The sequence below is a fragment of the Garra rufa genome, chromosome 22 (assembly GCF_049309525.1).
Source record: "Garra rufa chromosome 22, GarRuf1.0, whole genome shotgun sequence".
Lineage (NCBI taxonomy): Eukaryota > Metazoa > Chordata > Actinopteri > Cypriniformes > Cyprinidae > Garra > Garra rufa.
Window position 1 is genome coordinate 23,378,100 of NC_133382.1, and position 14,845 is coordinate 23,392,944.

The window sequence follows — 14,845 nt, forward strand, 5'->3', positions numbered from 1 at the left end:
GTGCACGGCAGTCATGTTTTGTAAATAAACTGTTCGACTTTTACATTTATTTGTAGTCTTATGGCGTTCGGTCTGGAAAGGGTACGATTGTAAATTGTACATATTGGTTTAGGTGCTCGATGAATTTGGTTAAGCATTCGTTTAGTAATATTTATTCGTGGATATAAAACTAAACTAGGCACAGCACTTCATTGGTAAGTCTTTATTTCAAGATCAGTTGAATTTATCGTTAAACAATTACTTATTTTAGCTGTGTGCAATATATTGTCATGTGCTTTCTATTTTTACAACTGGAGATTGCCAGTCTCGTTATTATATATTGTGTTCTTATCTGTTTTGTGTCCTTTCTTTGACCTTATATGAAATAATTCAAAAGAAACGCAATCGCACTTTTGCAATCGTTCATTCATCCCATTGATTTACTCTCATTGTTCTTTAACAGGTCCCTTCATTTAACCTCCATAATGTGGGATGTTGAGATCAGGGGGATGGCATCGGCTCATGCCATTATAGCCTCCTCCATATTCATGGCAACTGTGATGCCCGCTGTGTTTGTGGAAAACTTCTCTGTTTATGGGACACACATGGTTTGGTTGTATTGTGTGGCCGGATCTGTTGCTGTGGTCAACATCGCAGTCTTTTGGCTTCTTGGCATCAGCCCACCAACAAAAAAGCACACACTGAGCTACAAGGTAGAGATGGGTAAATGTTAGACAAATGATACACAAACATAATTGATGACTTTAATAATTTAATGTTTAATTTGTTATTTCTTTCACAGATCAACAGATTGTTCAGATCCTGTCTGTACTTTATACTGTCATGCTTATTTTTTCATACTGTGGTGGTACTATACGGTGCACCTTTGCTTGAGTAAGTATGTGTTTGGTGTTTTGTTCCTTGTCTAAAAATGTAAAATACCAGTGTATAAGTCATACCTCACTTTGTAGGTCTGCTCTGGAGACGTTTTCTCTGGCCGTGCTGCTGTCCACACTCACTACATTGAGATGTCTTTGTATCCTGGGTCCTAATGTACAGGCGTGGATCCGAGTTTTCAGCCGAGATGGGTAAGTGCAGGACTAATTCTCTGCATGAACCACTTAATGCTGAGCAAGAGCTTTGATTGTTTCACATATACTATCCCCAATCCACTAGATGGAGACCTTGTCCAGCTTTGACGAATGGGCGCAACAGTTCTCTCATAGAAAGTCACAGTAGCATTTCACATCAAGAGATTATTATAGGGATGAAGGCCTTGTATCTAGAATACATGAAGCAAAACCATTTTGAAATGGCAGTTGCAATGGTCCAATCCCCATTTTTGAGCAGTTGGAGTTGAGTGTGGCTTAAGGCTTTGAAATAAAATCCTGTTTTTTATTCGCTGCAGGGTGGGGCATGAGCTGGGTCCTGTTTTCTGATTATATATCCGTGTTTTATTAATAAAAAATTACTAAAGCTTCTTTGTATGTATCATTTTAGCTTAAAGGGTCACTGCAGAATTAACATTTCCTGATCATTTACTCACCCCATGTCATCCAAGATGTTTGTCTTTCTGTCTAAAATACTTTTTTTTTTTTGAGAAAAACATTCTAGGATTTTTCTCTATAAAGTGGACTTCAATGGGTTGAAGGTCTAAATTGAGTTTAAATGCAGCTTCAAAGAGCTCTTCACGATCCCAGCCAAAGAATAAACGCCTTATCTAGCAAAACAATGTCATTTTCTAAATAAAAAACCCCAATGTGATTAAAGTAACCCTCCCCATTTTTTGGAAATAGGCTCATTCTCCAACTCCCCCCGAGTTAATAAGCTGATTTTTACCGTTTTGAAATCCATTCAGCCGTTCTCCTGTTCTGGCGATATCACTTTTAGCATAGCTTAGCATAGATCATTGAATCCTATTAGACCAATAGCATCACGTTCAAAAATGACCAACGAGTTTCGATATTTATCCTATTTCTCAAAAACCTTAATTTTCTAGACTGTAGAAAGAAAGACATGACTATCTTGGATGACTTAGGGGTGAGTACATTATCAGGAAGTTTTAATTCAGGAGTGAACCAACCCTTTAAAATAAATGCTTCGGACTGACTGAAGTGTTTTGTAATAAGACTACAGAATGTTTGTACTATTATTATTTAGTGATGTTCCAGTGGTATGATAGTCAGAGATACTGTGTGTTTATACAGCTGCAGTCTCTCTGCTTAAGCACTGCAGGAACTTTGTCTCTCACATGGAAATATGCAGTTGTGCACTGTTTTTATAGAACATTCATAGTCCTCTTGTATTCTACATCATTGCTCTGTATACTAGCAGTCCTACACTAACAGTCAAAAGTTTTTGAACAGTAAGATTTTTAATGTTTTTTTAATGAAGTGTCTTCTGCCCACCAAGCCTGCTTTTTTTGATCCAAAGTACAGCAAAATCAGTATCAGTATTTAAAATAACTTTTCTATTTTAATATATTTAGAAGTACAATTTGTTCCTGTGATCAAAGCTAAATTTTCAGCATCATTACTCCAGTCTTCAGTGTCACATGATCTTTCATAAATCATTCTAATATGCTGATTTCCTGCTCAAGAAACATTTAATATTTATTATATTCTTTGATGAATAGAAAGATCCAAAGATCAGAACATTAAATTACAGAACATTACATACGATACCATTCAAAAGCTTTTATTTATTTTTATTATTATTATTTTTTTTGGTAAAGAATATATAGAAATGAACACTTTTATTTAGCAAGGATGCTTTAAATTGTTAAAAAGTGATGATAAGGACATTTGTAATGTTACGAAAGATTTCTATTTCACATAAAATTCTTCTGAACGTCCTATTCATCAGAGAAACCTGAAAAAAAATCTACTCTAATTCATGCTTTTTGAGCAGCAAATCAGAATATTAGATTGAATTCTAAAGGATCAAGTGGCTTTAGTAATGGTGCTAAACATTCAGCTTTGAAATCACAGGAATTAATTACATATTAAAATGTATTTAAATAGAAAACAGGTGTTTTTAAAAAGAAAAAAAATATTCCAAGTTTTAATGTTTTGGCTGTACTGCTGTTAATATTGTGAAATATTATTACAATTTAAAGTAGCTGTATATATTTGAATTTGTTTAAAAATGTAATTTATTCCTGTGTTGGGAAAGCTGAATTTTCAGTATAATTATTCCTGTCTTCAGTGTCACGTGATCCTTCAGAAATCAATCTAATATTTTAATTTGGTGCTCAAAAACATTTCTTATTGTTATCAGTGTTGAAAACGGTTGTGCTGCTTAATATTTTCGTAGAAACCGTCATTTCTTTTTTTTTTAGATTCTATGATGAATAGAAGGTTCATAAAATCAGCATTTATTTGAAATATAATTTTTACTATCACTTTTCATCAGTTCAGTGCATCCTTGCTATAGTATTTATTTCCTTAAAATATTTTAAACGGTGGTGTATTTTCATATTAACACTCTTGATAGGTTTTAGTTTATTTTCGGTCTTCAAGAGCATTGTTTGAATTTTATTCATGTTAATAATGTGTTTTCAGGGCGATGTCTGTGTGGGACACCTCTCTTCAGATTACTACTGGCTGTAGTGTGATTGGAGCCTGGTTGGGAGCTTTCCCTATTCCTCTCGACTGGGACAGACCCTGGCAGGTAAGTGTCATTACACTCTTGTAACACTGCAACTGACTGGCCTTAAAATTCCAGTCATTTTTAAAGAAATGCCAATTAGCAGTTAACACACATGCATCTGACTCATTGAGATGTGGGGCTCAACTGGGTGATGCAGGTCTGAGTCTGGCCTGCAACACCCCCCAATGCATTTCTTCTGTCTCCCCGTCCCCACCTATGATTTCCTGTGACTCTCCAAAAGAAAGCCCCTCAACACTGTGGCGTTTAATGAGAGCATTGTTTAGTCCCATACTTATGCTTAGATTTCTGCCGTGGCAGCAAATTTTCAGTAAAGGGTTCCTTGTTTCAAAGCTCTTGCTCCCATGCTGTATCAAACCTCAGAAAGGAGGAACATGCCGGAGAAGTGTTTTTGCTTTGTATAAATATTTTGGTTTTGTTTAAATTTATGCTTTCTGTTTATATCATTTTGTATATATTTATTCAAATTCATTTTTCTGTTTTATTTTTAACTAGCACATGTACGCCTAAGGGAAAATTTACCAAAAATTTAAATTAATGTACTCCGTGTCATTAAAAAACCTGTGGTGACAAAAGGAGATATTTTAATTCACTGTTTATGTCCATATAATGAAAGCCAATGGGGTCCAATGTTGCTTTAGACTCCACTTACTTTCACTGTATGATCAAAATGTATTTTTTTTCTCCGACAAATGAAACTTGCTCTTTTATACTACGTCTGGAAATGACTTGAAGAAACAGAACAAACTGGGACAGACTAAATCCAGAAAAACTAAAAGCAAAAATCCTGAAAACTATGCACTTGGGGCAAAAGCTGCTTTAAAGGAGTAGTTCACTTCCAGAACAAAAGTGTATAATGTAGATAATGTACTCACCCCCTGTCATCCAAGATGTTCATGTCTTTCTTTAGTCGTAAAGAAATAGTTTTTTGAGAAAAACATTCAGGATTTCTCTCCACATAATGGACTTCTATGGTGCCCCCGAGTTTGAACTTCCAAAATACAGTTTAAATGCAGCTTCAAAGGGCTCTAAATGATCCCATCAGAGTTAGAAGGGTCTTATCTAGTGTACAGTTGTATATAATGTACAATTTCTATACTTTTTAACCTCAACCGCTAGTCTTGTCTAACTGTGCGTGAACTCTGTGTATTCCGGTTAATGGCAGTTAGGGTACGTCGGAAAACTCTCATCTAATTTCAAAATCATCCTACATCGCTACAGAAGTACCGATCCAGTATTTACAAAGTGAACATGCAAAGAAAGTCAAACACCCTTTACAAACAAAAGGGAAAACAGTGATGTAGGACGTTTTTGAAGTTGGGAGTTTTTTGACATTCCCTAACTGCCATTAACCGGAACACACAGAGTTCACCTAGAGCTAGACAAGACAAGCGTTTGAGGTTCAAAAGTACATAAATTGTAATTTTTTCTAGATAAGACCCTTCTGCCAAGGCTGGGATTGTTTAGAGCCATTTGAAGCTGCATTTAAACTGCATTTTGGAAGTTTAAACTCCAGGGCACCATAGAAGTTCATTATATGGAGAGAAATCCTGAAATGTTTTCCTCAAAAAACTATTTTTTTACGACCGAAGAAAGAAAGACATGAACATCTTGGATGACAAGGGGGTGAGTACATTATCTGTACATTTGTGATCTGGAAGTGAACTACTCCTTTAAAAGCAAAGGATGGTCACAACAAATGTTGATTTAATTTAATTAATGGAAGTTAATTGATAAAGAAAATCTATTGATGACCTTTTTTTGACCGTATCCTCATTTTACAGCATTTTTACACAAGTGCCTAAAACTTTTAACAGTACTGTAGCTTCTCAGTTAGGTTTCTTGAAGCATCTTAGAGACGTTGCCGCGGTTCTTCTGGATTTATTCTGTCTTAGTTTGTTCTGTTTCTTCATGTCATTCCAGACACACTGGATGATAATGAAATCAGATCTCTGTGTGGAGCACTGGCTGTTGACTCCTTGTGCCAACAAAAATCTCATTGGATTATTACAATTACTGGCAAAATGAATGTTTTTAAATGTAAGCTGATATTTCCTACTGACACACTACAGCAAAAGATAGAGATAACTGACTTTTTTTGCTGGCGAATGTACTAGTGTTCTACTAATCTTGGCCACCACTGTAAACGCAGCCTTAATGAGCATACTAAGCATCAAATAGAAAACAAATTATCTGTAGTTAACACTGAAAACGACATTCCTGAACCAATAAATGGTGCAAGATAGCCATAGACGGGTTGTGTTGGGAATGAACCAATCTTAATGAAAAATTGAATGTTCTCCAAGCATAGAAAGACTGCACTGGTACTTCAATTATTCATGTGTTGTACAGAGGCATTGATCAGAGGCCAGTGTTTGCCCTCGTTTCTCCCTCAAAATGTCACACTGAAGTCTCCCATGTGTGCTTTTTGACACGCTGTCTACACACAGATGTCTAGACGAGAGCAGAGAGATGAGACTGATTCATTATGGGTGTGAGGAAGCTGTAGGGAGGGGAGCGAGGCTGCCGTACAGTGATTCCTCAACACATGATGGTGGGAGTGTGAACTAATGGGAAACTCTGGGGTGGTTCAATCCAGATGTCTTTCTTTAGAGTAAGAAAGAGCGGTGTGACTCACACAGACTCTCTTTTTCTCACTGCCACGACATTCTTGTTATATCGCAGGCCATATTATGGTCTTCTTGAGATAATTGAATAATCAATTTGAGACACAATTGACTGTCCGCCACACGCGACATATCATCTTCTCACGCAGTTAAAATACATTGTAGAAGAGCAAAGAGAAAACTGACAATGCAACGACTCATATGAAAAAGTCTCAGCTTCCAAATGTTATTTTGCAGGAAATTTAAACAATAAATACCATTTTGTGGTTCTTTAATCGTGACAGATCGCTGTAGCTCCTCAGTTCAAGTGGCATGTGAACCGATCATCTCTTTATCTTTACTAAGTATAGCATGAAAGAACATCATTAGGTATTCTGTTTTAACTGTGGAAGACATATTAACACTTTTTTTTTTTTTTAAGTCCACCAACGTTAATCTACTCTCCTGTCTGGTTCATTTGTCGGACAAAAATGGCCATCTAGCAATCAAACTGCCTGCGAAGGGACACAAATTTTCAGTCATTTAGAGGTCAAGTATGAAAGGAAAAAATCTTATTCTCTAAAAAAAAACAAAAAAGAGGACAAGAAAACGATTGGATAGTGATTATCTAATGTTTTCTGTTACAATATCTCTCTTTATACACGCACACCATTCAAAGGTTTGGGGTCAGTAATTGTTTTTCTTTTTAAGAAATCTATATTTTTATTCAGAAGAATACATTGCATTGATTAAATTTGACAGATGAAATTTATTTCAAATATATGATGTTGTTTTGAACTTTTGTACATCAAAGAATCACAAAAAATAAGCAGCTCAACTGTTGTCAACATTAATAATAATAAATGTTGCACAAATCAGCCCATATGGATGATTTCTGAATCAAAATGCTGAAAATTCTGCTTTGCTATCACAAGAATAAATTACATTTTAAAATATATTCAAACAGAGAACTGATATTTTCAGTAACGATTTCATAATATTAGGGTCATTCCATGTCGACTCAGCCTGAGGTCCCCGGCATTGTTCATATTTTTTTTCTGTAGAAAGACAAACACATATAATGATGAAAGCTAAAATATTAAATGTCACAGATGTATATTTTCTGAGTTAATCCACTATTTTATAGAGAAAAATTTCACCTAAGATTTGGAGCCAAATTTCAGGGAAGTAAAAATTACTTTAGAAAGCTGAAATCGTTATTTATATTTTACAGAGATTGGTAGGTTTATTAGTAAATTTGTTGACTTTAGTAATTTTTCTTTTATTAGTTAACAGCTGATAGTTATTGTGTTTAAATAGGAATGCCTGAAGAACAAATAATCCTGAAACTTGAAATTTGAAAAATCATTTTAGTTCTTATGTCTTTAGTTCTTATTTTAGATCTTATTTCTTAAATTTTATTACTATATGGTGCATAAATATCAGGATGTCAATCCGGTAACATGGTTACTTTGTATTTGAACTCTTGGTAGCTTAAGAAGCTGTTAAAATAAACAAAATCCCTTTATCCAAATATCTTTAAAAGGGATTCAAATATATATTCTTATAAATACACTTTTGAGAGCAAATGAATGTGCCTCAACTTTACTATTTTCAGTGGATTTTAGTATTTAGAGTTATGTTTTATGCAATTCTTTTGATAGAATGAAACAAGATACATTTTTAAACACTATTTATTGTTCAAATATTCCTCTTTAAATGTTGTAAGCATCAGCTGTGTGCAAAGTGAACCACACTTGGTTCAACAATTTCAACATGGAGCTGCTTTGAAATCCTCATATCTATGTGAATGAACTATATGGGGCTTTAAAAATTAAGATTTCATAAGTAAAGTTTATTAAGAATCTAAAAGAATATTAAAATATCTTGAATACTTTGAGTTACAGACATGCTAACTATTTATGGCAAACTAAATAACTACTTATTTTATTTACTAACCATTTATAGCACTTAGACTGGTATGATCCATCCAATTGTGTTGATAGAAAATCACGAAATACTTTCTAATTTCAACATTTGTTCTTTAGATATTCCTCTTTAAAAGAAAAAAGTATCAGCTGGATGTGAAATGACCCACAATTTACCAATTTGCTCATGGATTGTCATATCTCTGGAATTGAACCATCAATGGCTTTTAAAATAAAGATACCAAAAGTAAAGTTTGTTAAGAACCAGAATCTAAAAGGATATTAAATAATCTTTAATACCTCTTGAGTTGCATGCATGAAAACTTGAGGCAAAAAACACAAGAAGTGCTTTTTGCCACTTTTGAAGCATCACAGTTGGCATATAATACAACAAAGATTGCTAAAGGCAACAGATTGTACTAACAGAGCAACCAATCTCTGTGTAAAAATAAAATAACAATGCTGCCAGCTTTCTAAAGTCATTTTTACACCCCTGTAATTTGGCTCCAAATATGAGGTGAAAATTGACAAATTGGTGGATTACTACATACAGCTGTGACATTTAATATGTTGCCTTTCACAACTATATATATATATATATATATATATATATATATATATATATTTGTCTTTGTACAGAAAAAATATTAACAAAATCAAAAATTCGAGCTGGGGAAGTTTACAGAATTTGGTTGATTTGACATCGAATGACCCTTTAGTGTTTTTACTTTTACTTTTTTAATTAAATAAAATTAAGAGTTGGTGAGCATAAGAGACTTCTTACCAAAGCATTCTTGCTGACCCCAAACGTTTGAACGGTAGCATTTTGTCACTTAATTATACTGCCCTACAAAAGGCAAAGTGCTGTAACTACGCCAACACTGAAACTGAGAAAAATGCCTTTAAAGTTTTTACACCATATATGGTATTAGTTTGGATTTTGTAGTTACTGCAATTTTGACACTTTCTTTCTCTGAAACGGGACAAAATTGAACCAAGAGACTCTGCCACAAGACCAAACGGTTGTCACAACGCCCATTTTAAGCCTTAACTCAATTTTGACCAAATGTGTAGTTACTGCACTTTGCCTTTGGAGGGCAGTATAGCATAATGTAATTAAATATAATTAATTAATTTGCATATTTTAAAACATTTTATGTGCAAGGCTTAAAAAGGCATTCAAATCTACACACATAAGCAATAAGACTAAATAAAAAAAGGACAAAATATGTATATAAAAACTTGTTTTATAGTCAGCAAATATTTTGAGGCAATCATTAAATTTACATTTCATTTATCCAACTGCGCATTGGGCATCAACAGTGAGTTTTTCATTAATTCCGTTCTCTCAGAAAACCATTGTGCCTTTTCATTTTTAGATTTGCATTCCATATATCTACTATTTATAAAGGCTTTTTTTTGTTGTTCACAATGTGCTGGAAGCTTCAAAGACCACTCAGACCACTCCACATATTTGCATGGACTGCAGGAAATTCATTTTAAAAAAAACACAAAAAAAACAATTTGAAATCACCTTGATCATAAGAAGCAAAAATTCAAAATGCAAAGCAGTCGGCACACACCTGAGAGGCAAGGCCACCAATACGTAACACTCAAAACTACGATAAAAAAAGAAAGGGGAAGAAAGCAGTCTCGAATACAAAATTTGGTTGGTAAAACACCACAGTGATTCTGTAGAAGTTGCAGTCAGTCACTTGTGCTCCTGCAAAATGACATTTTGTGACTCCTCTGTCCAGATTTGGCCCATCTCCTGTACGCTCGGGGCAACTACTGGATTTCTAACTGGCCTCCTCGCTGCTCCTGTCTGGATCCACTGGCATCGCAAACAGCTCACCTACAAGCTCAAGTGAGGAAAAGAAGGACACGATCACAGGCCACCAAGAACTGAGAGAGAGATCCAGGCACAGAGTCAAAAAACAACTGTCCGTCCCAGTACGCACTCCAAGAAATGATGCACGACTCTGAGGTCACATTTACAATACAAAAATCTGTTTCTGTGTATGTAGAATAGATATTTAATTTGTCCAGTGTTCCTAATGGCAGTATATTTATTCGATCATTCCTCTCGTTCTTCCTGTAAATAAAACCAGTACTGAGACATTTTGTAAAAAGCAACAGTTTTGCAACCCAAATTGAGATGCGGAGTTTCCCTTTTTGAAGTTAAATAAAGTCCTACTTCTGTAAATGACCGATGGGTTTGGTTGTGCTGTTTAGGCTTGTCTGGGTTTCATCTCTCGAATGACATGAAAATACAGTTCGATTGTTCTTAGTCATTAGAAAGTGCTTCTCAGACATCTTTCTCGCTGTTTTCTGTGCTTGAATGTTCAAAAAAATCATTTAAATGGTTTGTATTCCATCTCAGTGTTTAGTGTTCTTGTGTCATTTCTCCATTCTTCAGCCATAACTTAGACTTACTGGGCCTATTGGTTCACCTTGCTTTAGTTCTGAAGTCAGATTGAAATCTGGTTGGTTGTCAGTTGGTCACCATCAGTTCTTCTCTTTCGCTGGATGCCCCTGAGCTGGTGTTCATGTGATGAGGCAGCAGTTGATGCAGCGTGGGCCCAGTCTTCGCTTGAGTGCACCTTTCTTAGGAGCCAGAATGGCTATAATGGCCTCATCAAACACAGTCTTCAGGCCTTTTTGTGTCAGCGCTGAACATTCAACATAACAGCAGGCACCAATCTGGAAAGGCATAGAAAACCAGACACCTTTTTAGGTCAACCGGCACTTTCCTTTTGAGTTCTTTCTCAGAACCAAGTTTCAGTTTTATTTTGTACTTAAGAAAAAGGAAGTATTCATTTTCCCTCACCTCCTTTGCTAGCTTTTGTCCTTGTTCTGTAACAATGGGTTTTTCCTTCACGTCGTTTAGCTTGGCAATAGTCTTAGGGTCGTCCCGCAGGTCAATCTACAGCCAGAAGAGAAGTTTGAAAGAGTTTAATAAACCAAGCTCAAAGTGAGGGGTTAACTGTATGAGCACATGCGCTCGTTGCATTTCTTTGGAGGACGGTGGATGAGATTCCATACGATGGGGTTTGTTTTTAGAGCAGAAGGCTCCGGGAAATTCAACCCAAGACCAGATGGTGGCATGCGTCTGCAGACTCCCCTTTCACCTAAAAGTACCACCGCAGTTGTCTAGGAGGGTCTCCGTCTTCCCTGTTTCTAATTAAAATTCCACTTCATCTAAGTTTGAGTTTTTGCCAGCTCCTCTCCACAAAACCGCTCTCCATACATCCACTGAGGTATTACCAAAGCCACTACACAGAGCGGTACTGCCTTCACATCTTCCAATTAGGCATGTGGAGCACAAATTGAAAAGGTCTCCTTTAAATATATCAAGATTTGTAGGGTTCAGAGTAGGGCTGAAAGATTTAGGGGGACTTTTATTTTTATTTTTTTTATGTTCTTGTTTGTAGGACTGCACATTTAAGTCAAAATATTGTGGTTATATATCATTACGGCTATAAAACGTTATATCTTAAGGTACGACAGCGTTTTAGTGCCACGTTAAAATCTAAAATATCTTGTAAAAATAAAATTACGAGATGAAAGTCATAATATTTTGAAAATCAAGTCGAAATTACAAGAATGAAGTCAACATGTTTCGAGAATTTGGTTGAAATTATGAAAATAAAGTCAATGTTAGAAATTTCAAGAATTTCTTTGAATATATGTGGGATTATTAGCAGAAATCATACCATGTGTTAAACTAGCAGGGGCAGTATGCTTGGAAATAATATTTCACGTCTTCAATTGCATTCCTGTTTTATAGTGATATACAAACAATGCGTTTTGCAATGTGTTTTTCACACTCTTTAATGTGAATCGATTGTCTTTTCGATTATGAGACATTTGTTTTATTAAATTATACTGTTTTTGTGAAATTTCCACCACCCACTGCTTAAACACGTCTGTGGTGTCTTATCTTTCATTCCTCACATGTATTTAATTAAAAACAACAATAAAACGTTCTAAAGGTTAAAGTGGACTCGTTAACAAGTTATATTGTTCTTTTCTGAGGTATAGTGACTGTAAGTGACAATTCACAAGCTGTTTTATTCATGGTATAATACATTAAAAGATTGGAAATAACATTTAACATCTTCCATTCATTATTTGTAACGCTAGCCACCAGTAATCACAATAATTTTGTGCTTTGTTGCTTTTAATATAACACAATTTTTAATATAACTCTTTATTTTAAGTTAATAGCACGATATAAATGAAGAAATATCAGAAAGTATGAAAAAAAAACTGTATAGCCTAATTTAGCGAAACAAATGTCTCATTGTAATCGGAAAGATGACTAATTCGCATGCCGCTTAAACTGAGGTGAATACAGCGATTTGTCCCGCCACATTAAAGAGCGTAAAAACATACATTATTGTTTGTATTTTGCTATAAAACTGACAGATTTTGAAAGATTAGACTTTGGAATATCTCCCGGTGCCATATGCGCAGTAGGCTAGAATATACTCTCAAAATATTAGAACTTTAATCTCGTAATTCCTATGAATTATTCTAGACTTTATTCTCGTAACATTTTGACTTTAGTCGTAATATAATAATTAGTCGAAATGTTTCGAGAATAATCTCGTAATCTAAGATTTTTTTCTTTTTTTAATGTGGCACTTAAAACATGTCGTATTAAAAGGATAGTTCACCCAAAAATAAAAGTTCTGTCAGTAATTGACCACCTTCATGTCGTTCCAAACCTATAAGACCTTCAGTCATCTTCGGAACACAGATTAAGATATTTTTGATGAAATCCAAGGGATTTCTGATTCTCCATAGACAGAAATGTAATTACCATGTTCTAGGGTCAGAAAGGTTGTAAGGACATTGACAAAATAGTCCATGTGTCCTTACAACCTATCTGGGCCTTAAAGGGGTCATACGGATGTGTTTACTGAGGTATAGAGATGAACGCGATGTGTTTACTGAGGTGTATAGCTGATTGAATGAGAGCAAAATGTGACCGGTTAACATAACTTACCCCGTCCTAATATTGAAATACATAAATGTGAGTGTTATGGTCTTTACTCATGTGCAGTTGCGGGCTGTAAACACTTTTGCAGGTATTGTGTTAACGTTAGCATTCTTAATGCAGTTATAACTGATCCAAAACGATTTAAAATAATTGTACATGACATCTTAATATTAAACCATCTAGCAATACAAAGCTAAGGTTAATGTAGTTTTACTACAACACACACAATTTGTAAATAGTCAGTCACCTTAATGCATTGTTCATTATAAATGTGATTATATTGAGACGGATGTACATAGAGAAGACGACATAACCATGTTCTCTGAGCATAAAACACTTTAGCCGCATTCATCACGAAACGCAGTAACTTTAGCACATTATTTAATAGGTGATTAGCAAAGATTCATATAAAAAGAAATTACACTCACTTCTTCTGGTGGAGATGAAGCAAGAACACGAATAGTTACAGACCCATTTTTCAGCAGCAGCATTGCAAAAACTGCTTTATACTGACCCTCGTTTTTAAAGCAGTATGGTGAGAAATGATTCGCGTAAACATGAACCCATTTAGGTAGATCGGCGGCCACATTCCCTCAGTGCTGTCAGTTTACTTCACTCAGGGCGGGTCTATGCTAAAACACTGCTGTCTATCAACTATCGCAGGAGCGGCCTCTGTCGGTGTTACGCCACAACGACAGGCATCTGAGAACGGCTCGATATGAGAAGAGGCAAATTATTTTACTAAATTAAAAGAAAACTACTGGGTGGATCTTTGTCATTCTAGGGTGGTTGTGTTCTAAAGATAAACGAAGGTCTTACAGATTTGGAACGACTATCCCTTTAAATCATGAAACTTTTATTTTGAGGGAAAACCACAGGGAGCCCTTAATGCTTCTCTTTTGTTAATAAGTGCTTCTCATTACAAGTATGAGAAGACATTTGGAGCATGTTGTGTTCCCAAATGTACATTAAAGCAGCCCAAACTCACAACTAAACACGCGAAAATGAGTTTTCAGGGAGCAGCTTTGATAATCGCACTAAGCTGTATCATGATTTTGGTTTTATCCCTATTTACCGTGCAGCCCTAGTTCAGGGCCCTTGCTCCCATGACTCTCTCTGGCCCCCTTTCTTATCGATTGCACTGCATCTGTATTCATCTCACTCTATGGTCTGATTATGACAGGAAGCGTGCACATAGCAATAAACATGACCTGACAGGACTGGGGCTGATGACAAACCCTCACTCTTAACATACATACACAGGTTACAGTATTTGGCAAACCACAATTATAGGCCATTTGGACAATTTTATTGACGATATCATGCGATGAACACTGTATGACTGAACCTTTCATGATGGCACACAAATCAATATATTCAACAATAATATTACCACAAATTAACCACACATCAGTTATGAACACATTAGATTCTCCCAGAACATAAATACATGTAGTATCAGTAATTCAGACAGTCACCACAGAACGAACAAAAACAGAAAATAAATGTGCTTGGGCATTTTGGGCAAATCCAGGAAATTCACCATAGAAATATGATGTTTTTATAATGTTTATGACGTTCAATTTCCTTAAAACTTTACATGCTTGTTTAGAATCACCTGACACAAGATGCTGAACAGATTTCATGAAGTTTTG

The 14,845-nt window shown here is 35.3% G+C and overlaps 2 protein-coding genes across 2 annotated transcripts in view; one reads left to right on the plus strand and one right to left on the minus strand.

Moving 5' to 3' along the window:
• On the plus strand, positions 1 to 10,391 carry pigf (phosphatidylinositol glycan anchor biosynthesis, class F). The gene is made up of 6 exons (XM_073827736.1): positions 1 to 194; positions 443 to 692; positions 782 to 873; positions 951 to 1,067; positions 3,543 to 3,651; positions 9,940 to 10,391. Exons 2-6 carry the CDS (start codon positions 465 to 467, stop codon positions 10,051 to 10,053), a joined length of 660 nt encoding a protein of 219 aa, XP_073683837.1. The 5' UTR covers positions 1 to 194; positions 443 to 464; the 3' UTR covers positions 10,054 to 10,391.
• Positions 9,414 to 14,845, minus strand: part of rhoq (ras homolog family member Q) — a 22,735-nt gene continuing 17,303 nt past the window's right edge. The window contains exons 4-5 of the mRNA XM_073827737.1: positions 11,013 to 11,108; positions 9,414 to 10,885 (exon numbers count right to left, since the gene is read on the minus strand). Of these exons, the coding sequence (XP_073683838.1) occupies positions 10,730 to 10,885; positions 11,013 to 11,108 (252 nt within the window). The 3' untranslated portion in view covers positions 9,414 to 10,729. The remainder of the gene's footprint in view (positions 10,886 to 11,012; positions 11,109 to 14,845) is intronic.